The following is a 24,010-nucleotide window of genomic DNA, read 5'->3' on the forward strand; positions in this document are numbered from 1 at the left end:
CAAAACTGTGCACTAAAATGGGATCCCATGCCCTCATACATAAAAGGACATTTGTAATCCATCTCAGCTGCACAATTTGACTCAGATTCAGCTTTTCTTCATTTTTTTGTTATTTTGATTTGAAATCCTTCACTGAATGCTTTGCAGGAACGGATCAAATTATTATTTGTAGCACTTATGCAACAGGAGTTTTGCAACAGGAGTGCAAAACTGTGTTCACTCACAAAGCTTTAATAAAAGTGGAATGTATTGTTCATTTCATCTTAGACCTTGACTCGGAATAATATTTTTTTTGGTCTCAGATTACAATGGTTTTGCAAAGATTTACAGATTTAGCAAAGGGGATTTCTTTGCATAATAAGAAATAATGTGCACGTCCAAGAAGACTGTGTCATGAGAGAACCAAAAGTTTAGCCTGTAGACCAGGGGCATCCTAGTATGGCCCCAAAGGACCCAAAGGTTTCTGATTTTCATTTTCACCCCTGCTCTCAAGTTACTTATGCCCACCTGAAACTAAATCTTGAAAAACACTACTTATGTCTCAGATGACAAGTTGACCTATAGTACACATCTCCATGCTGCTTTCGCATGTTTTCTTAAATATGATTAAGCACATAATTCTTAAACATAATTTATAGTGTCGGATATCTACAGTACAACGGCAATAAGCGCCTTAACAACCTTACTACAATACATCTGAGAATGAAAGAATGAACACAAGCTGTTGCTTTCTGTAAAACTATATTCTCCTCCTCAAATGAAAATGTACAGGGAATGTGTTTTACCGTTATTTTACTATAGATTTAACTGGAGAAAATGCACACATCTTACATTTTACATTGCCACATAATGTCAGCAGTATATAACTAGCTGAATATTACTAGCTGTTACTGGAGAAGTATGAATATATTATGGATTGATTAGGGTATTTATAGAAAGTTACCATGTTTACCATTCAGATTCCAGAAAAATGAAAGAGAAATAGCACAATGATAATTTGAAAGATACTTATGAAGCATTTCTGAGGTCGAGTTATGATATTACTAGACCAAGCCTGGGTCACAGCATGACCTAACTATGACTGGGTCCCCTGAGATGGTAGAGCACCATACTAGAGTTATGCCATGGGTAGGTTGGACTCAAACTAGCCTGCAATTTGACAGGCACCTGCAGGCTTGAAATGATGCTGGTGAGAGACATGTTGTTCTGTTTGGCACTAATTCTCCTGTCAGGCAGTATGGTGCCTGAAGTGTGGCAAAAGATAAGAGTGTCACGGGACCACAGGCCTTACAGGCGTCGTGATGATTCCAAACCACGTTGATATGTTAGAAATAACTGATTTTAGTTTTTTAGAAAAATAAGCATTTTGTAGGGTGGCAAATAAAATCAATGCACAAAAATATTATTGTAATGTCACACTATCTTTGGTAACTAAGCAACTGTGTTAAACTCAACTCCATGTAAGGGCAGCTTACAATCCTGTACTGTCCCAATACATCCGAGAGATTTAGGGATAAACATGGACAACCTACTACAGTTCCAGGATGCCAAGGCATCTCTCTTCTGAAATGAAGTAGGAATGGGCATGACATATAGTGTGTTGCCCATGTCGTAGTCCTGAGAATGGACACAGAGTGCACAGAAAAGGCTTTTCGAAAAGACGGAGACAGACATTAATCTTATTGTAATAAGGAGGTTAGATAAAAGGCATGGACAGGCTACTCAAACAGATGCAATAATGTTGGCAAGCCTCATGATATAATTTCAGAACCCTTAACACACTTCATAAGGTACAGCCTTTCAAAAGCAACATGATTGGTACAAATAACTCGGAAGCTGGGGCCAAGGCAAAGGAGTTTTGACATTTTGCTTTTCTGCAATTAGATGTAATTATATTTCCATGTTATTATTTGCTTGCTTCAACGTATTCGATGCTGTTTCCATTTTAAACTGAAATAGTTTTAAACAGGTATTCCCCTGCTTACCAATCATAGCAGAGATACTTACATTTCACTTAAATTAAATAAATTATCACATATTCTTTCTTCTAATGTAGAAATCTGGTTGTTGCTTAAATCTCTGCAAAAGAAAGAAAAAAACAATACATTTACTAACAACAGACAATGAGAGTGCACATCCAGGAGAGCAGAAGATTAAAAGTCAACATTGTCCTTTTCCGTGCCTCCTTTTAATCTGATCAGCTTTTTCTCAACCACGGGGCTGCCAAATTAATCAGCCTTTGTTTTATTGGCTTGGAAAGTCAGGCGGAAATCTCTGAAAGCATCGGAACTGCCAGACATCGGAGGGAGGCTGGGCCTGGAAACTTTGGAAGCACAGCTTAGAGCATTGAGCAATACTAAGGTTAATTAGACTTAATAGCTCAGCAATTGACATTTTTTCTTTCCCTTAACAAGTTCCTTATTTGGTGCGCTTTTCAGGGTTGCTGTGTCCTTAACTCTAAATCACATTTATCATAATCGCTCATGAGCTAATTCCGACAAAGCACAGATGCATGATTGCATAGTCCATTGCTATTCTGCGCGAGTGCACAGTTGTTGAAAATTGGGTCCAGTCTTTCACAGTCTCATTCACAGCCCTTAAAAGACATACAGAGCACAACATATTACTGTCCTCAACAACCCTCACAGCTCTGCCGCCACCCCTACAACTAAGCCTCTTGCAAGTTTTAAAATAGTGCTCTTTTAAACCCCCAACTGGAAGTGCAAGCTGATCGTGGAATGTAACACCCTGTACTTCACAATCTCATTGCAGCGGCAATAGAATAAATGTTATTACCATTCAGGATTTCTTCCAAGATATCATCTTTACCCCTATTTCAAACTTGCAAACAAGTTACTCACTTGTTTAAAATGAAGCGATTAAGGAGCCGTGAATTGCACAGGTTTAACAAATTAAGTCTTAAATTATACTTTCTGATTATCCGTGGTTACTTCTTCGTAGATCCTTCTCGTACATGAGAAGTGTACACATGAAGTTCTCTGCCAAGATTCTGCAAAGACTTCTTCAAGCCAGGAAAGGCAGGGAAGGAGCAAATTTCTGTCACACCATATTTTTCATCTCAGGTAGATATATGTTATAAGGTAAATAAAAAGCATATTTAAAGATCATCAATAATTCAGAGTTCTTTTGATAAATGTAAGTGGAAAATGATAGCTTGCTCTAAATGTTTAATCCCATAAATACTTACATTATGGATAATGTTCTACATCCAAGAATCCCATGAGGAAAAATACTTAAACGGTTACCTTGAAGATATCTGCAGAGGAAGAAGCAGACAGTGAACTTGTGCCGCCTAAGGAAACTGGATAATTTCAAGATAACGTATTGTTTCACAGCAAAATAAATGCAGTCTTTTCATTACACTGATATTTAATATGACATTGGGTAAAGACAATCATTCAGTTTGAAAGATATACTCTGTTTTGTAAACATTTATTATGAGTCTCTGTCTATTCCTTGCAATTCAAATAGCAAGAGAACAGCTCACTCACACATCATCATTTTTATAAATAAGGCCTTTACTGTAGTCAGAACTATGCTTCCTTCTGATTTGTAAGAAATGCTGTATCTTCCACAACACACTGCACATGGGAGCTTTCTGACAAAGATCATTTAAAAAAAAAAATTTTTAAAGAGTACTCACAATTCTTTCAAGGAAGTCAGATGATCAAAGACACTGGCATCTACAGAGGAAATTTGGTTTTTTGAAAGATCCCTAGAAGTAGAAAAGGAATATCTATATAAATCTGTAATCCTGACAAATTAATCAAGATTCTAAATAAGGCTAGGAAACACAATTATGGGACTCTACGAAAACTGGATTGCATTTTAGCAGAGGACATTAACAGATTTTTTTTTCTTTTTATAGATTCAAATCTTCACTATACACAGACGTTAAATGATTTTTCACTTTCAAATATTTTTATTTTCTACCCGTAATAATAACAATAACTTTGTAATAAAAAATAATAAGAACAAACAAATCTTTAAAAAAAAACTTTAAAAAGCCCTTAAGTAGTCCAGTTAAGACTATAGTTAGTTTGGCAATCACAAGACCTGAGTGACAATGAGAGACATTTCCTTTGGTTGGCACTACACTGGCGCACTGAATGAAGGCTGAAATTGGACATTTAAATTATTAAAAAAAACATTGAGAGGCAAACAATGACAAGTAAACTGTATCCAATTGATCAAATATTTTCATCACCGTGCGTTAATGTAACATAATATGAACCGCATACCATTCAGAAGGCTGTGACCATTTAGTGATGAGCAAGACTTTCTGACTTTCACCCCTGATCAAGGCCCTTAACCCCAGCTGCTCCAGGGGTGCTGTAAAAATGGCTGACCCTGTGCTCTGACCTTAAACTTTTCTCTCCCTGTCTGTGTGGCTGTGTGTCTCATGGAGAGCACACTGGGGTATGCGAAAAGACAAATTGTATATGTATATTGAAAAGAAATTGTATATGGCTAATACAAGTGTTCTTATCTTAATTTCACGTTAGCTGCACCAATGTGCTTTTATTGTGTCTTTTGGTTGCCCCTGCTTTAAAACTGCAACTGTTGCTCTCTTGAGTTAGAATCGTTCTGGACATTTCAGTGTTCATTATCTCCGATCTGCTTAATCTTTTGAAAGAAAACTCCCTACGGTCGTTTTCGACATCTGTTTCCAGCTACAGTGCTACATAAACCACTGCCCTGATAAATGCTGCAGCTCTGCGGCTCTCAAAATGTGTTCAGCCCATGACATCAACCTGAAGTCAGCGTAAAGGCGGGAAGCCCGATGCCAGTCATCACAGGTCTCTGTCTGATGCTATCCAGAACACATGCAGCACTCCTGCCAATAATGATGTCATTTTCCCATTCTCTAAGTCAGTGGTTTAGCCTACCAACATCTGAACCTGTGAAAACAGCAGAGAAATAAAACGACCGTCTTTCATGTGCTGTCACTGCATGGGCTGTTTCCAGAGGTATAATGAGAAAAGCATTTGTATACCCTGCAAGTGGCTGAAACAGAGTTCTGTCTGCTGCTCTGTCAGATATTGATAAGGAGGTGTTTCACGTTCAACTCTGTTTGCCTCAGATGACAGCCACCATTCCTCCCTGTTTAATTCAATCTCCTCACAGCACTTGCTGTCCTATAGTGGAAGAGTGGATGTGCTCTTTTAAGAATAGAAGATATTCTCATGTCAATATACTGTAGTTTAAGTGTCAAAACGTCAGTTTTGGGTTGTAGTGTTAAGTATCCATTCTGAGCATAGCATTTTGATAATTAGGATTAAGAATCAACAGTTCAAACTACTGTATTATTTCTAGCCTTGAGCTTCCCATGATGGACAGCATATTTGTCTGATAATTGCTGTAGCATTAAACTGCTCTTGTTGGGGTGCTCAGCAAAAAACCTTTATTTATAAAACAAAGAGAATCCACTAATTGATAATCCACAAAGGATACCCAGGCTTCCAAAATGTTTCTTGCACATCTTACTCTAAAACGTGACTGCCAATTTCTAATTTTCTAAACATTTCGGACTTTTGGATTGAAAAGGAGATTTTTTTTCTTTAAAGACTGAACTAAAACGGTCATCATTACTTGCCATGAAACTGTTGAGCTGTATTTAGAAGTGGAGTACCATGGAAATACATTTATGTTTTTAACCGCAGCATGTCTTTTTCTGGAACTCTGCAGAAAGGGGTATGAATAATTACATCAGGTCCTCTCCAGAAGAGTGACATTCAAAGATAATTTGTCCACAAATTACAATGTTGGATAGAAATTACTTAAGAGTGTTTTGGCTGTGCTTAATTCATTTTCAAAGTTCTATTTAAAGGCTGAATCACTGTCATTGACTAAATGAGTCAGTGTACCTTTCAGACGTTTCCAGCACAAACTGCTAGCAGAATAAGAAGGAAACGTGAAATTTCTAACTAGAAATGAATAAAAAAATTGTAACATTGCTGCCACTTCAAACTTTTCTCAATCAAAATGCTCAGTTAATAATCACTGCAGAAAACAGAGATTCTGATCCATACCTTTTCTCAGGGACTGGCATCTAATATGTGTACATTCACTTGCTATCTAATGGTATATTTATGCTAAGTGCTGCCTTTTGTTGGTTAAACTCTGAATCCTACAGCATTTTAACAGGTGATCATGGGACTATAAAGACCGACATATTAATTGAAATTTGATGTGCTGATGAAGGCTAAATAATCTTATCTCTCCTTGAAAAGATAATGACTATTCTCTCTGTGCTTGTTTTATTTTTATGTGCATTTTTCATCTCACACCTCTTAGGGCAATCATCAGAAACAAAAACATCCTGAGATTTTTAAAGGCAACAATTTTTACATGACATTGAGCTTCCCAGAAAATTACATTATATATGCATTATTCTAGATAAGGTGAAGGAATTTATTCTGAGGGTGTATTAATAACTCTACAGTATAACAGCAGCAGTTTCCAGGCACATTATAAACCTGGTGTCTGTATTTATTTCAAACACCCAAGTATAACTGATTTAACATTTGTCGGGCTGCTCAAAAACCTCCTGAAAACCTCTTTATGAATTAAAACACGTCTGATAATTATAGATCTAGAAATAGCTGTGTTCATTTTGTTCTCCTTTGATATTATTGCTGGAGAAGGCTTATGTCAGACAAAGTTAATATCTGCTTTCCAGATATAAAATACGGACATACTATATGTCTTCAGTAGGTCCTTTATTAGAACAGTGGGATACATGCTGGTATCGCACACTTTAATTTAAACGTGAAAACTAAGAGAAACCGACAACCACATTTAATCAAATAATAAAATTCTACCAACATCTGACAGCAAAACCCATCCACAAATATCTGGTCTTGAGCTGTTTAAGAGAAATATGCAAGGCATTTTATCATGTGATACCTGTTCCCACTGCAAATAAATTTTTTTTGTAGGAAATTCAAAGGACTTTTTCTAGCAGAATGCTATGTATGTTGTTAAAAAAAAAAACTTTCTTTCCCCTGAGGTTTTCTGTCACCATGTTCTTCAAAATGTTAAGGACATATTTTTAGATGGTACACGTATACAGAAATATCATGAGAAATAACAGAAACAAGAGAAATTCATACAGAAGTCAGGCACAACAATTATTAAATTAAATAACATAATAAGAATCCTCCACGCTTCTTGTACTCTTTGCTTGTGTTGGGTTGTTTTTGTTTTAACTCGTCCTTCCAACAGAACGAGAGATTCAACAAGGAGGAAGGTCACATAAAAAGCAGGCAGGGTATTAATAACCTCTATTTGCTCAAACTTCGAGAAAAGGGGTTGACAGTGACAGCGCAGTTGCCCAGGGCTTTATTCCAGACCTAGGGTGCTTGTCTGTGTGGAGTTTGCATGTTCTCCACAGGTTTGTTTGGGTTTCCTCTAGATGTTCTGGTTTCTACCTACAGTCCAAAGACATACTGGTAGGAAACTGTGTGTCTGGGAAAACTAACCCTGGTGCAAGTGTGTGTGTGTGTGTGTCTATGCCTCTCTGTCTGTCTTGCGATGGACAAGAGTTCCAGCCAGGGTGCACCCTGCCTTGTGCCTGTTGCTGGAATAGGCTCTGACTCCCGTGTGACCCTGAACTGGATGAAGTGGATAGAAAATAGAATGGATGAATGGAATAAAAAATCCATAAGTGGATGATACAGTATCACATTCCTTGACCTCAAATGTTGTGCAGCTTTCACGTGATCTTTGTATACATTATCAGTCTCCCTGGATAAGGCGGACTGCTAAGCAAATTAGCAAAATCGACTGACATCATCCACTCAACATATTTGACAGAGTACGATAAATAGCTACTTCAGGAAAAAACAAAAGCAAGAAAAATCCCCTTTTCAGAAAGCACATGGAAGGTGCTTCGGTCTGTACATTCGGTCAGTAATGACTGCTGTTGTTCTTTTCTATATCAGTGCCAATATCCCCCCTCTGTCATTCGCCTGCCTTTGTACTCATATGAACGCCGACCTTGTAAACCTGCCGTAAATAAATGAACAGTCAGATATTCTTCTTGGAGGCAACTGCATTTCCTTACAAACCAGCACAAAACTGTAAAAAAAACAAAAGACAAAACCTACGACAGATAAAATGACACGACGGCCTTGCGTAGCGGCAGAAAAGATTACTTTGTCCTTTGCTGCTCTAGGTCACAGACAGCCCAACATTCTGCTAAAACACATGAACAGTGGCCGGGCCTGTAAGTTGGTTTTCCCTTTCTCCGCTTCAACGGGGTGTATTAAGAGCAGTGTGTGAATAGCTGGGCTGTAATTCCCTAAAGGAAACATCTGTACATTCCAGACCCGTTCTGTAAGAGGAGCGAGGCTCATCTGAAAAGTCAGCCATTACAGCCTCCAAAGCTGGGCTTCAGTTTACTGGCAGGCCTGGAGAAAAAGTCGTGGTAAAGTCATTATGCTGGGCTCTGGCTGCCTGTATCCCCAAATTAATCATTAAGAGCATCTTAACAACACATCATCATCTTATGTAATGCTTTCTTACTTTTTTTTAAGTCATCTTTCATGTTACATAAATATGGAAGTCGGTAATTAGCCTAATTTCTTGGCCACTTCGGTTTATTGGACAACTGGACAGCCATAGGCCTGATACTCGTGTTATTGCTCAACAGCAGCTGTTTGATAAAAATTCAAGTCCCTAACCAGACAAACCCTTCCCCATTGAGGAAGAATGAGAAGGGTTTCTGCCTTTAATTTCTGGCAAAAACAAGGCGTTCTTCAAAAAGAGTCTGGTGACAATTACTTTACGGACATACTGTACGTATGTTGATTCTGCCTCGTAGGTGAGACTCTCTCAGTGTATGAAGATTGTAGGTTTTAAAATTGTTTGACTTGAGCACAGTACACAGGCCTGTATTGCTGGAGGTTTTTGGTATAATGTTAAATAGCTTCAGGCTGTTCCCCTACATAGCTATTACTGGACATAGAAAGAAAAACCTTTAATAAACAGTTTTCTTTTCACACTGGAGGACAAAACCTACATTTAAGTTATTCCTTTACTAACCTAATGGTATATATTAGCAGAACATTCTGGAATTTTATTATAGAGTATGTACTGTATCTGAAAAGCAGTTACTCAATTGAAAACAGATGTTACAATCTTTGCATTCTGTTGAACTGTGTGTAATAATATTGCGGAATTTTATATTTAATTCTGAATGTGCAGTTTCCCTCAGAACCAACCTGAAAACCCTCATTCACAATGTTCAAAAACATTTTTAATTTCAAAGTGGGAACTGTTACTCCCTCTGTCCTGAATGCTGAAACCAACTAACAGTATTTAAACCCTTCAAAACTGTGTACACACCAGAGATCGGGTCGCCAGAAGTTATGCAATGTTTTACTGTGTGACAGAAAATTATAAAAACTAAGGGAACAAACAAATCTGCATATAATATCAGTTTCTCATTCAAATATAAATTTATATAACATGATTACCGTCATCATCATTTTCTTCATGTCTTTGTTCACTTGCTAGAGAAAGTCCTGCAGAAAATCTCTTTCAAAAACCTCTGTATTTTCATGTCCTTATCAGACATGGCCCCTTAAGTGCTAAAGTATGCTTATCATGAAAATATTTACATTTTGAACCATTAAAATAAATTTAAATAAATGTTTTTCTCTAGTCAATTCACAACATTTCGATCCAAATGATATTACTTCCAGTTAATGTTTATGTGTCTCTTCACTATGTGACAAAGGTTATTGAGAGACACCACTATGCAAAGGAAATGGAATCTCTATAGAATAATCTCCAACACTTGGACCACCAGAGGAGGCTGAAGACATTACACCGGCACAGACAATAACCTTTAATTTTCACTGACATTGATTGGAATGATTACTACAGCTGTGAAATAACCCTTGTCTTAGACAAAGCTGCTGAAAGGAAAATTGGGTGCATTTTTACCAAGACACTGTAACAGACCTCTTTTCGCTTAAAAAAAAAACTGTACAAGACATACATTTTCATGCCAGGTCCTAGAGACTTAAAGCAAAAGAAACATGATCCAAAATAACAAGCACTGCGCTAACGATTCAATGACAAGCTGACACAACAAAACTATATCAAAATGAGTGTTCCTCAGTTTTCCACCAACTTGCCTACAATGTTCTGCCCCTATGAATCATGTAAAATAACTCTGATGTCAGTGGTTAAGCTTAGTCAATTCAGTTATAGGCTTCTGTTCTCCCACGAGAAAGATGTGTCAACAGCAATTGAATGCTGAACTGATGTGAGATGCAGAAAGTCCGGTGCCTGTTTTCCAAAGAGTCATTTGGCAATATTTACTTCTGGGAGTTCCAGTTTTCAATTTTGCTTCCAGTCTGCACATCACAGAGGAAGACTGCAATGTGGAAGCAAGCAATTTCTTAATGTACCCTGGGATGTACTGCACATTAATTTGTACATTATACAGATGGTCTCCAAAAAAGCTCTTACTGGAATTCTAGGGGGCTACAGATTTAAATGCATTAAATATTCCAGAAATAAACAACCCATTGGTAATCTTGAATATTGTGGAATGGAATAAATTTCAGATGAGCAATCCCTAAAATAGCCACCAGCAAAATGTTTGGGTGCACTTTAGTCCAGCACTTTTACTCCTGTCCATATAGCTAGGTAAAATCTACTAACTTGGTTTGACCAAGCTCTAGAGAGCTGAGCACACCTGTAGTGAATGAAGTCTTAAATGAATTGGAAAACAAAGCAGAGCTAGGTTTACTCATAATCAGGACAGGAAATCAGGAAAATCACGGCTACTAGCAAGTTTATTAGAGTCAGACCAGCCCCTATAGGATCCAAACTAACTGACAAAATCAAAATTGAAGACAGTAGGCAATGGAATCTTGTAATTTCTTGGGAAATTGGGTTTCATCTAAAGGGTGTGTGGCTGATCAATAAGCAGCAACTTTCCTTTAGGACCAGGAATTCCACACCAGTTATCCACTTCAGGGCAACACCGTGGCAAGGCGATTAGCACTGCTTCTAAGATCAAGTCTGGACCCGGACTGCTATCTGTGTGGAGTTTGCATGTTCTCCTAGGGTTCACGTGGGTTTCCTCTGAGTGCCCCGGTTACTTCCCACAGTCCTGGTAGATATACTGGTAGGTTAATTGGCCACTGTGGAAACTGGCTCTGGCATGAGTGTGTCGGTATTTGGTGTTCTGTCCAGGTTGTACCCTGTCTTACACCTGTTGCTTGCTGGGATAGGCTCTAGCTCCCCAGAGGCCTTAATATTGGAAGAAGCAGTTCGAAAATGGATGGATGGATAGCCGACGTCAGGTACAGAGCACTCTGAGAAAACACCATTTTAAAAGAAGATGTTAACCTCATCTGCAGTCACTGATGTCATCTAACCTAACCTTGCTGTGTCTGATACGCCTCTTTTTACAAAAGAAATCAGTTCATTCTTAAATGTCTTAGGGTTCACATTTCGTAATGAAGGCATTGTTCTAAGACAGAAGGGTAAAATATGTTTAAACCTCACCAAATAATATGACCTCTTCATTACACATATATATTAGTGAGAGCCTGCTTCTGTTTGAGAGGCTACATCAGAACTCTTAAGAAACATATGGTTCTGTTTTAAAAAACGAAGCGTATGATTTGTGAACTCCATATATGGTGCGTCTGGTGCCACTTATTATGTGCTCAAAACCTACTCCTACACAATTGCTTTAACACTGGCTGACATCTCCTCAATTCTTTTTTTGGGAATTTTGGGGCCACTAGGCTGCCACATAACTGCAGTGACACTACAAGAAGAAAGGTCCAAGTGATCTACATGCAAAAAACAAAAAGAATGAACCAGAGCATGTCCCGTATGGAAAATCACGCATCACTACTTGAAAGAATATTTTTAAGCTCGTAAAATGTCTTAATTTCGCTTTAATACAGACTGTACTACCGCATAACATTTACTTCTACCTTCCTGAAAGTAAATGCAATTTTTGCTTTCAGTGTGTGTCTACATGTGGCAATCATGTTAAGTTTTCTCCATTGTGCGCTGTGTGGAGCTGCTTAAATATGTGAAGACACCATGTACCACGAAGACCTGCAAGTATCTCCTTTAGTTAGAATGACTAACCAGATCAACTGGTACCAAGAACAAAAAATTACATTTCGATTGTAAGGGTTTGCATTTTTCTTTCACCCAGTATAATTTAGTGTTGTGTGATGACTGTTTTCAATAAGTCCAGAGTTCTAAGTGTTATAATGAGTGGATACATTTCAAATACTGTACTTCATCTCAGATCACATGAAGAAGGTGTGAATGAAGAATGTATGTGGCTTCTAGAGGAATATTCATCAAGCCAAATCCACTATTGACAAAAAACACTTCTCTACAGGGCTCTTAAAGTGTCCTGGAATCCAGCGAGCAAGAAGAGAGATCCATTCTCTGCTTGTATCTGACACCAGGCAGTAACTTGCGGCCTTTAACACATACAAAAAACTCACACAGTTATTAACAGTCTGCTTCAGGCCCAGAAGAAACTTGCCCCAGTTTTGCGCCAGGAAAAGGCAATGCTGTTGAAAGAACTCTCTCCAGCGCCTCTGATGTGTGTGGCATCACTGTGGATTGGCTGTCATTCTGTGGACAAAGCAAACCTTGGGGTGATGAATGCAATGCAATCTAGGGCTTGCACGGATCCAACCTGACTGACAGCTAATCTTGAACACAAGTGTGATGAGGAACAAGGAAACCAAGCATCAAATAACACGCCCAGTTAGTCAGGGCTTGCACTACTTCATCAGGATGTTCAGAGTTGACATGACTCCTGTTTCAGCGGTGTGGCCTCTCTCGCTCATTCAAAAACACACGGAGCAGGGCTACAAAAAATCCAGGCTGTGACTCGCCCCCTTTTTTTCTAGTCTAGCCTTTTCCCACTCGGTTTTACCCACAAAAGGGTGAAGAAGACAAAAAATAAAATGGAAGAGAAACCTTCTCAAGCCACAAGTTAACGCTTCCTTTAAAAAGCAGAAGCCTTGAAAATGCTGAGACCTGCTGAGACCTAAACGGAAATATTTTCATTGGTTAAATGATGAAAAGAAGTAAAAAGCTTGACCTAGATTATGTTTCCCCCTGTCCACTGGGTATGAATATCAGGTCTACCTTCTCTGCAGTCAGCCAGGCAGACTGGCAAGCTGGGGTATAGTGATAACCCCTGCGAGACTCTGTTCCCCTCTGTCCTGGTAAATGTGCACTGTTATCAGGCCCTGGCAGGGGTTGAAGGAGATGGCCTGAAAGGCTTTGTCAATGGAGCATGAAAGGAGATAAAACAAAATCCAGATTTTCTAAATACCTGATAGCAAATAATGTAGGTTTGCGATCCGAGAATTAAGCCCCTTTCTGCCTTTTTCTTTAGAATTTCATAAGAACAAAATCCCATTGATAAAAATCTATGCAAATATGTTCTATGAAAATATTCGACTATTAGTATATTTTGGTAATCCACAGTTCAAATATTATGTTATCAAAATTTAACACCGATATTCTGGACACCGTCCTGCTGAAATAATACAACAGGTACGTGCAAATTACACTTTGCTTTCCTTCAAATTCGACTAAAATATAGAATAGGAAATATGAACGTATGCTGGAAGGGAAACCTGTCAAACCTGTTAGAAATCTCGTCGAAATGCAACTTGGAAAGGAAGAGCCAGAAAAAAAGCATTGATTTCCACAAAAATATGCTAACCATCTCAACAGAAAACTATCTCCGCAGAGTATATTTATGCTGGACGGACTTTTTTCCCCTCTCTTTTCAAACTTGAAGTGCCTGTAAGGCCTTCACAGCCACTGGCCTATACCCACATCTTTTTAAAACACAGTGTTTTTCTTTCTGAAGCACAATAACAAACGTAACATGAGTTACATGAGTGTGGCTGTGGAAAGAAAAAAACAACTTTTAACCAAAATGGGTCCTTTCCAGGGCTGCATTCTCATCAAAATAGTATTGTTCTGCTTGAAATGTACCTGTGGTTTTCCCTCACTGATCCTTCTCCATTTAAATCAGGTCCAATCTGTGAGCTACACTGAGTTATATTTCTCACCATTATGCCAGTTTTGCAAAAGCATGTCTTTACTGTTTTCTTTGATGATTCAGTAACAATTTCAAATTCAGTTACCAAAGTAACTAGTCAGTTACCACTAGTCAGGAAATAATTTACCTTGGACTTCTGATCAAGCTGCATGTTTATTGTCAATTTAATCTCATGTTGCAAAACATTAACTTTAAATTTTGTCCTAAAATTACTTGTCTTGTAAAGGGTGATTAGGAATAAATTTCATCTGTAATGATGGAATTAGGGCAGTGCAGGACTAACAGTCTCACTTGAGTGAATTAAGTGAAATTCCCAAAAATATTTTCGATCAAATTGATACGAAACTTTGTATATGATAGTTATTCCTTCTTAAAAAGGATTTAAGAAAAGTTTCAGATGACCTCACTTTTCTGCCCAGCATTTACAGTACGTATTAATAGCCACTTAGTATAGTGAAAGTCTCAGTACCACAGTGCTCTGCTATATCTCACCAAACACTGAAGTTCCCTTAAGAAAGACCTTTATTCTCATCTTCCTACTGAGTCTTCCCATTTCTGCAAGAATGACTTTAAGATCTGTTTTAAAATTCACTAGGAATGAGAAGGGGCTCTTGACTGTGAAACAGTATGGAATGACCCAGGAGACGGGGTCTGAAACGCAGGTGTGCTGAAAAGGTTTGATACTGTTCCCTCCTTTTTCAGACCTGCTTCTGCAATCCGAGTCATGAGGACGACTTCATGAAAAGACCCTTTGAAAATGTTTCTACAGTCCAAAATATCTACAATATGTACAAACTTCTCTTTCAAACTTCTGTTCATACACACCTGAAATGTTTTTGAAAAACAACACAATACAAAGCACAAAAACATTTCATATATTATTTAAAATAAAATACAAAATCATTAGTTTCACTAAATATATTTTACAATTTGAAATATAGCAGTATTGGTTTGTAAGTTTACAATGCTCTCTCTTATGCATACATTCATATCCTGCACACAAAAAAACAAAGTGCACATGAGCTGAAGAGGAATCCCCTGTGAATATCCTGTCAGGCTGAGCTGAATTCTGTGCCTTCTAAATGCAAAGGCAGTTCCAACAAGCACTCTATAAATTATCAAGCACAGCTCTGACAGCCTAACAAAGCCGAAAAAACACAACCAGCCATTTACGTATTTACCAATGAGGAGACCTGTGACATACTTTACATCATCAACAAAGAACAAGTCTCTGTGAATAATAGTTCAACAAAGAAAGATGAAAAAATGCATAACCAGTCTTAAGCACTTAAGTCCTATTGACTGAAAATATTAATATTGTCTGAGAACATTATGTGATTTTAATAAAAAGGAGTATTATTTACGGTTGACATTGCTATATTTCTGCAATGACAATGAAGAAATTCAAAATTTAGACACAGAGAACAGAGTGACAGCTGTCAAACACTCTGTTCCTAGGAACAGTGCACCTGAGAGATAGCCTCAGGACCATGGGACAACAACAGCATGCTGTCAGCCTGGAGCTGAGATGGCTGAGATCATCCATAGAGTTGACAAATGCAGGTAGCTATCCAGATTTCTGTTTACAAAAATGGAAAAATGGAAAAAGGACACACAGCTCTAACAACATCCCTGGAAACAAATTGAACGGCAGCACCAAAATCAGAGGTCTTTTCACGAGTCCTACTTGCACTATGCAAAAGTGAGTAACTGGAAATGTTAATCTGTTCGCACAACGTTTGACTGAGGACAGGGATGCTGCAAAAGGGTTCAGCTCTCTGGGCCACTGAGAAACTTGTCCGTGGAAAAGGCATAGGAACGATTAACAACGCGGGCACCAGTCGTCTTGGCCAAAGCAATCGGAAAGAAGTCCGGAGACATATAAACTAGAGTGGAAGGGAGGAGAGAATCCAAAGGAAAGTTTACATGGAACATGTACGGGGAGGAGAGTCAAAACGTTAAAAAAAATTAAAACCTCAGAGGATCAGGTAATTAAGTGACTATTCCTAAATGCCAGCAGGATTAGGAACACACAGTAAGAGATGGAAACTGCCTCATTAGCTGGCGACTATGATGTCATTGGAAACACAGAAACATGGCAAAAGCAGTGTGGTGGAGAAGGAAAACGTCTTTAGTGAATACACAGTTTTCCAGAGAGCCAGGAAAGCTGGACGAAAGTGGCGTGCAGCAATATACCAGACATGACACTTTGAAGTAAAAATTCATACTTGTTTTATACACGGCCTACTCCACTCACTCGAAACAAAATACAGCAATAAGGTAAATAGATCATTAATATGAAAGAAAAATGGAAAAGTCATAATGGAATAAGTATTCAATACCCTTTGCCATGACAAACCTGAATTAATCGAGTTGCACAAAATTAAAGACAAAAGGACTGAACCATGGAGAGGTTTGAAGAGGAATCAAAGAGCTTTTGAAGCAGGTCAAGGATACAGTCAGTGAAAAGCACAATGAAAAAGAGAAGGGTACAAAAAATATTTAAATCTCTAAATATCACTGTCTGCTCAGTCATTGAGAAATGGAATGTGTGCCGTACCACCCAGACAGTGCCTAGATCTGTCTGTCTGCCCAAACCGAGCAAGGAGGAAACTGGTGAGAGATGCCACTATAATGCCGATGAAAACTTTGAAAGAGCTATGAAAGAGTTCAGTTGTTAAATACAGTAGGAAAATAATGTGTAGCAGTCAACAATATCCTGGCTACACCACAAAGCTTCTCAGTAAGGGATCATATCCTGCATGGGGTTTTCAACAAAGCAACTGAGAGATTTAGCAAAATCTTAAGCTAAAGAATTATGACTGGCATAAATTTAGCATAGTGCATCACTCAGTCAACACCATCTATATAATCATGAATGGTGGTGGCAACATTATGGTCATGGGCAGCTTCTCAACAAGTTCAATAGTCGAGATGTGAGAAGATGTGCTTCAGTCAACAATATCCCGGTCACTCCACAAAGATGGCCCGGTGGAAAAGCCATCTCATGGAAAAATGGAGTTTGCAGCAAACATCTGAGTGATCCCGCAAAAACGTGGTTAAAATTGGTTGTGGTCAGATGAGACCAAATTGGAACTTTGTGATCTAAATTGCAAGCATTATGTTTGGCTCAGACCCAACACAGTACATCTCCCTATCAACACCATCCCTACAGACAAACATCATGGTGACAGCATCGTGCTCTGGAGAGGCTTCTCCTCATCCAAGACAGTAAAGCTTGTAAGGATTGAAGGAAAAATTAACAGAGCACAGTTCAGGTAAATACTAGGGGAATACCTGTTTCAGTCTGCTGAAGACTTAAATCTAGAGCAAAAATTCACCTTTCAGCAGGAAATGTCCCAAAGCACAAGGTTAAAGCTACTCTGACGTGTCTTAATAATAAGACACAGAATGTCCTTGAGTGGCCCAGTCGAAGTCCTGACTTGAATCATATTGAGAATCTGTGGGAAGACTGGAAACCTGCTGTCCCTAGACAATGCCAAAGAGGCTGAGCTCATCTGCGAAGCAGAATGGGGAAAAATTGCAGCAGACTGGTGTGCAAATTGGGTAGAGACTCAAAAAGACCGGTGGCTCTAACTGCTGCCATAGGTTTTCCCACAAGAGACTGAGTTTATAAGTCTAAATGCTTAAGCAATCAACTTTCATACATCCATATTCTAACTTCATTATCCAATTAAGGGTCACAGGGGAGAGACAAGCAACGTGATCAAGGTGGGGTACAGTACACCCTGGACAGGATGCCAGTCCATCACAAGCCACACACAAACAGAAGCCAATCAACCTACCAGCATGCATTTGGATTGTTGGGGGGAAAACATAGCAACAAGAGGAAACCCACACAAACATGGTGAGAACATCTACACAGACAGCACCTAAGGTCCAGAATTGAACCCAGGTGTTTCTATTTAGTTTTTGTTGAAATTAAACTTAGCGCACCCTTAGACGTCTTTAGTTTGAACATTCAGGTTTTGGAAAAAAGTATAAAAATATATATGCATCATTTTGCCATTTAAAAAAATGGAACACCATAGGAAGTGTTTAAATAATTTTGCTAGGCATTGTATACAAAGGTAGGTACAAACATCCATTTCAAAACACTGAGCAGAAAAACTACTCATCAAAAACTGACAACTAACACAACTTAAATCTTATAGATCTTATAGATTCAAGTGAAGCAATAAAAAGGCAAATAACGTTATGGTATATAGCTAAATTTGTAAAGTTTAAATCAAGAGATGTTATTTGTGGATAAGGTAAATAACTGTTGAAGAGGGATTTAATATCACCTGCTTTTGGCTAAGTTATAATGTTTTGTACCCAATTCACATACCAGTGATCAAGTGTTATAATATAAAGGTTAGATCATTTGTGCCTGAATTAAAAAAAATGTTTTTCAAATAGAGTTTACATTGGCTATCACTTTAAAATAGAACTACAAACGTTCTAAATATCTTCTCTAATAGCTTTCTCCAACAAAGCCTCCTTGTCAGAAACCGTAATTTGTCATTGGAAAAGTCTTTAAAACAGCCATTTTGAGTTAGACAGCGTGGGAAATATAATACACACAATCAGCAAGAGAAGAAGCAAGTTCAAATGCAGTAGTAGGTACAGATCAGAGTCAATACAGCAGGTTAGTGAGAGGCATGTCCTTATCCCTCCTTGATCTTGAGTAACTAGTGATGGAAGGGAAATGCTGTAGGAGTGTTGCTGTACAAGCTACTTCTTCTGAACCCATAGGAGCATTGGCTGCACCTATTCTGTTCTCCAGGTCTGTTTAATCCATTGCGATTTTGTACACCAACTATACCACCTCAAGGACAGTAAAATAACTACCTCATATCTGCCATTGTGATTGAGTCAATAGGGAGCATGAAAAGCAGCAGGAAAATTTCTACCTGTCTTTATGGAAGGCAAAATCAATTTGCTGGTAACAGCTGACAAGTTTCCATTAGGAGAAATAAACAGCAAAGGCTTTGAAGCTTTAGCATGTTGCCTAGCAACATCTGAAATAAGTTTTTGGAGGTGCAGGTTGAATCAAGGTTTATGATGCACATAACAATTCCAGAGAAGGCTGTTTGCTAAACTTTTTTTTATCAAAGTCTTATCGGAATTATAACCAAAATCTGCAATTTGTGTCTGAAATTAGTGGATTCAAGTCAATAAAACGCAGCGTGTGGAAACAAAATATCAAAGAGAGAACTCCAAAAGGTTCAATGTCCTGTTCTTTTGATAAAATATTCTTACATTGTAATATGCCTTATATGGAATAAAAAACGAATCTCAAAAACCTATCTATGTTTTCATAAAAGCAATGTATTGGCCAAGAAGACACAGCAAACATTGTGTAATGTTTGACAGATTTGGCTACACAAAACATTAGATGCAGAAAAAGCTGTGATTAAACAAGTCATGGGTTTTGATGGGCTTGAAGACATTTTGGGAATTTCATGATAACAACACAGAACGTGGCTCTACACACAACTGAAACCTTCTGAGATGCACCTATTGCTTTCTGGAACGTGGTTCCCATGTGATCCAAAATAAAATCACCCCATACTGGCTGAACTTTAAGTACATCAGTGTGTTTGTTTTGAGGATGTCACCTTGGGAGATAGGTCAAGACAATGGAGTCTCAAACCTGAAACGATTGATCAGTTCACTCCAAAAAGTAAAGAGACCGCAAGAGGAAAATGCTTTGTTAAGAGGGGTTCACAAACCAGTACCGAGGCACAGTACATTAATTTAAAAAACACAGCTTTAAAACTTGATAGCAGTACTATTGCAATTTTTTTTTTAAATGGCCAATGCTATCCGTTTAAAGATGCTTAAAGACATAATGCAAATGGGTCTCAAGATTTAGGCTCAGACACTTTATTCAACGTTTACTTTATATTTTAAACAAAGAGAAATGGTTCTTGTAGCTTTTGCTAGTCAGATATCTTTAACAGCATGAGTCAACTTTTAGTTAATTACAGCACCTTCATCAGTGTATGACCTTGATCTCAGGTTTAAGCAAAATGTGATCATTCTTACTTTGATATATTTACAAGAACCACAGTGATTTGTTTTGCTGCAACAATCCACAAAGCACAGGTTTCAACACTGCAACACTGAAAAGCTATATTGCTATGACAACAACCAGCTGGTTTCCCAAGCTTGCATGAACACCCCCCACACCAGCCTTTACACTCTAGGAATTAAAAAAAAATGCTGTTCCTGTATGCAGATCTTTCAAACCGTTCATGGTTTTGCCTGTATAAACATACTTTGCCACCAATAAAACACAGAAGCTAAAACAACTCATTTGTATCCAACACAATTAATTCTTGCATCCAAGAAATTTGGAAACAACACTGTAGTAGCACCTGCATCAGATACATCTGAGTTTTTGGATGACTTACAGGTTAAAGGGTCTAACATGAGGCTTAGTTTTGTCAACAGTCATAGTTGTTGCTGCAGAGAAGAAAAGCTGAACTGTTTCCATCAGGGTTGTTAAGGCTGGTTGATTGCTTCTGGATTGATCACAGGTGCTTCTTCAATCTTGGCAATGCTGCTCAGTCCACTGACAGCACACAAATACGCCCCAAATGCCAGCAACTTTCTCAGAATGTATTACTTTACCAAGGGGCCAACTTACAAAAAAGGGGATTGTGAGCTCTGTCTACATGTATATCACAGCCCTTTATAGTATCATATTCAAGCCAGCTAATTGGGTCCGTGCTGTATAATTAGTGATTAGGATTGAAAATATGTGTTGCATTTCTAAAGTGTTCAGAACAGCTCAACATTACAGAGTAATTCTGTGAGGCAGATTAATTCTGTTGCTCTTGGCATCAAACCTGCCTTTTCATCAGATCACCAATGTGAGAACTTAATTAACACTTTGGTTCCTATGCAAGACTCCATTCATCTTTGCAGCCAGAAGAAATGCCTGATCTTTAAGTGCAAAGTAATCTAACAACTGGCTGCATGTGAAGCTTGGTGTGACTGTTATTGCATAGTCCAATACAAATACATTGAATTTTCAAAACCCTCCAAGGTCACTCTTCTTTACTCTTTAACTGGTTATCATGATATAAAGAAACAGTATTATGTAAGTACTACTGAAGACAGGTGAATAGTAACACTGATTAAAATAAACTTAAAGTTCTGTTCCAGTTACTGAAATCCTTTCAATGGCAAACACTTAACCCCAGCTTCTAATTTCAGGGCCCCTGTTAGCTCTGTAGCCTGAACTCTCCAGGTTTCTATTATTACTACAGACGTCCTAAAGAGGGCTTGACTATTGGGTACTACAAAATTCAACTGTTGTCTAGCTGTGGCACCTGCAACCCCCAAGCTGGTGTTTGCTTGTGAATCCCCAAGAAGGATTGTGTTTAGCATCTTGCTGGCTAATATTAATTGGCCCAAGGATCTCATGCAGATGTTTCGAGGAGGAAACCAGGGTAGGCGCTTTGAAAACATGGCTTGGTTGCTTGTTCCAGGTCCCCACAATGCTTTGTGAAAAGCATGTTATACCTTTTCTGTTCGTTTTGGAGTCTCATTATTTTAAAAAGTGTTCGGTTTGCCTCCAACAAAAGAATTAAGATTCCATTTGGGTGTGCTAGTCACGATGTTTGGCTGCGTTCATGCTCTCTTATCCAGCCGACGCCATTCTTTACCTTGAGACCCAGGTAGCCAGGCAGCTTTGATTGTTCCAGCCCCAAACCGTGCGGTTTTGCAGTTAAAAGAAAACTTTTCCTTTCAATGCATTGTATGTAGTAACGTGTTTTTTTATTCATTACGCTTTGTTGTTTTGAAGTACTGCACTCTAGGAAGTCAGAACAAGAATACTGCTATGTAAGACTACATTCGTATTGTACAGTTACTACGGAAACATACTGTGCAAGTTTTCTTCATCCACACTCGCCCTTCTCCTGCTCATTCCAGATGCCTGTCCTCTCCCATGAGCCTCTTGGTTCCCCCAGAGTGAGTTATTCTTTCTGCTACCTCAATTGCGTACAGTATATAACCTCAATTTGTCCACACCCCACCTTCAAGGTAACTTCATGCTTGCATTGTGCTTTAAGAGATCACAGGACCATTCAGAAGCTGGAAGCAGTAGAATGCATGACTGGGTAAAACTGACATTTAGAAAAGCTCTCACAGCTCTGCCCTCAAAATCCTGTACTCCTGTGTCTGGCGGTTTATTTTACCATGGGTCCTACGAAAGGCCTTAGAAATAGCCACTCCCATTTTCGTACCTTGTGTCATTTCATGTTTTCCAACAGTGGACAGAAGACCAGGGTGGAACATGATTCAGGTACAGTATTCACTATCCTCAAAGATAAAAAGACAAAGTCTGTGCAGTGGATTTCATCAGAATCAGCTGCCAATAATGAAACAGAGGACACAGGTGAGAACTACACTGAAATGTATGAAAACGCAGTAACAGAAGGCATTTCTTTCCACAAATTGTTGAGTGATTCTGGAACATGATATTACTACCAAGAATGGAACAAGTATGTACATATGTCAGTCTTCTCCTCTGCTTTTGCTATCATGTTATATGTATCAAATCTACATTTTATGTTAGTGCTAAACACTGTATTATTAACCTGTTGAATTCTGCACTAGTGAGTGTGGGTCTTATTTGGTTCACTGGGCCTCATTCATTGTCCCTCTAGAGCAAGCATTTTAAAGACATCTTACCAAACAGATGTTCAGTTTTTATTGCCTTCACATCTATCTGCTGCTACTAAACTAACTGCTTTTTCCCCAACTTAAGAAGTTAATTTTGTCAGTCTTTTTAATGATATACTCATTATAAGACACATTATACAGGCTTCTTTCAGTTATGATCTCACTCTGCTTAAAAAAAATCCAGTTCAGCAGAGTTTTCACTTTAACCAGGGCTGTGCAAGTGAGCTACGTCTCTGCTTAACATTTGGAAGTTGCCAGCTTATTACTGCTGCAGCAGAAGAGAGACAATCCTGCAATAATTGTCTGAAAAGTAAAATTCTACATAGCTTGTTTGCTTGTAAAGCTGTAGCTGAATGCAAGCTTGTCTCACCTCAATCCATATCTCTGTTAGACGGTTGTGGCCACAGACAGGTTTACTGTCTTCCCCTACAACTAAATGTTTAAAATGTCTACAGATAACTGTGGAAGGCCTAGTTTGCACAATCTGCTTAGGCCTTAATTGACTCAATTATTTTTTCGTCTTTATTTTTATTTCTTAATAATCTGTCCTGTTTCTTTCTTTTGCTCTCACACACTGCTGCTTTCATTTTAAAACATGAACCACAGACTGTGATCTCATGTACCAGTGATCAGATTGTGTGCGCGGAAGCCAAATACTGCAGAGACCAGGCCAGCTTGGAGTGGTTAGGACAAATTAATGACTACCAGTGCACAAGCCTGACAAAACACAAAAAATGGGCCTCCACATCACAGACAAGACACTCTGAGTCCCTAAGTGAAAAAAAGGAAAAATAACAGTGTGAAATCTGTTAGAAAATAAAATATATAGTGTACTGTATAGCATGTTTTAAACAATACTGAGGTTTCAAAAATAACTACAACACAAAAAAAAGTACATTTGTATATGAAAGATGTATCTTGACAAGACAAGCAACTATTCAACTGTCCACAGTACATGTTCTTGCTACACAGCTCAATGAAGACTTACTAAAATACATTCATTCATCATTTTTAAAGGCCCATCTGGGGTGCCTAAAAGGCCCACTCAATTATACAGCTACACAGCACTATGAAATTTAATTATGAACTTTTCTACTCCATTTAATGTATATATTTGCATTACAAAGATGGGGGGTATTCATGCTTAAAATACAGACTCCATTTTTGGAGTCATGAAGTAGATCACACACATGAAGC

General features: G+C 38.3%; 1 protein-coding gene across 1 annotated transcript in view; it reads right to left on the reverse strand.

The window, feature by feature from the left end:
- pkd1a (polycystic kidney disease 1a) overlaps positions 1–24,010 on the reverse strand; it is a 102,724-nt gene that overhangs the window by 67,862 nt on the left and 10,852 nt on the right. The window contains exons 2-4 of the mRNA XM_088613149.1: positions 3,665–3,736; positions 3,209–3,277; positions 2,008–2,079 (exon numbers count right to left, since the gene is read on the reverse strand). Of these exons, the coding sequence (XP_088469275.1) occupies positions 2,008–2,079; positions 3,209–3,277; positions 3,665–3,736 (213 nt within the window). The remainder of the gene's footprint in view (positions 1–2,007; positions 2,080–3,208; positions 3,278–3,664; positions 3,737–24,010) is intronic.

Source organism: Lepisosteus platostomus, chromosome 19 (genome assembly GCF_059453375.1).
Source record: "Lepisosteus platostomus isolate fLepPlt1 chromosome 19, fLepPlt1.hap1, whole genome shotgun sequence".
NCBI classification, from domain to species: domain Eukaryota; kingdom Metazoa; phylum Chordata; class Actinopteri; order Semionotiformes; family Lepisosteidae; genus Lepisosteus; species Lepisosteus platostomus.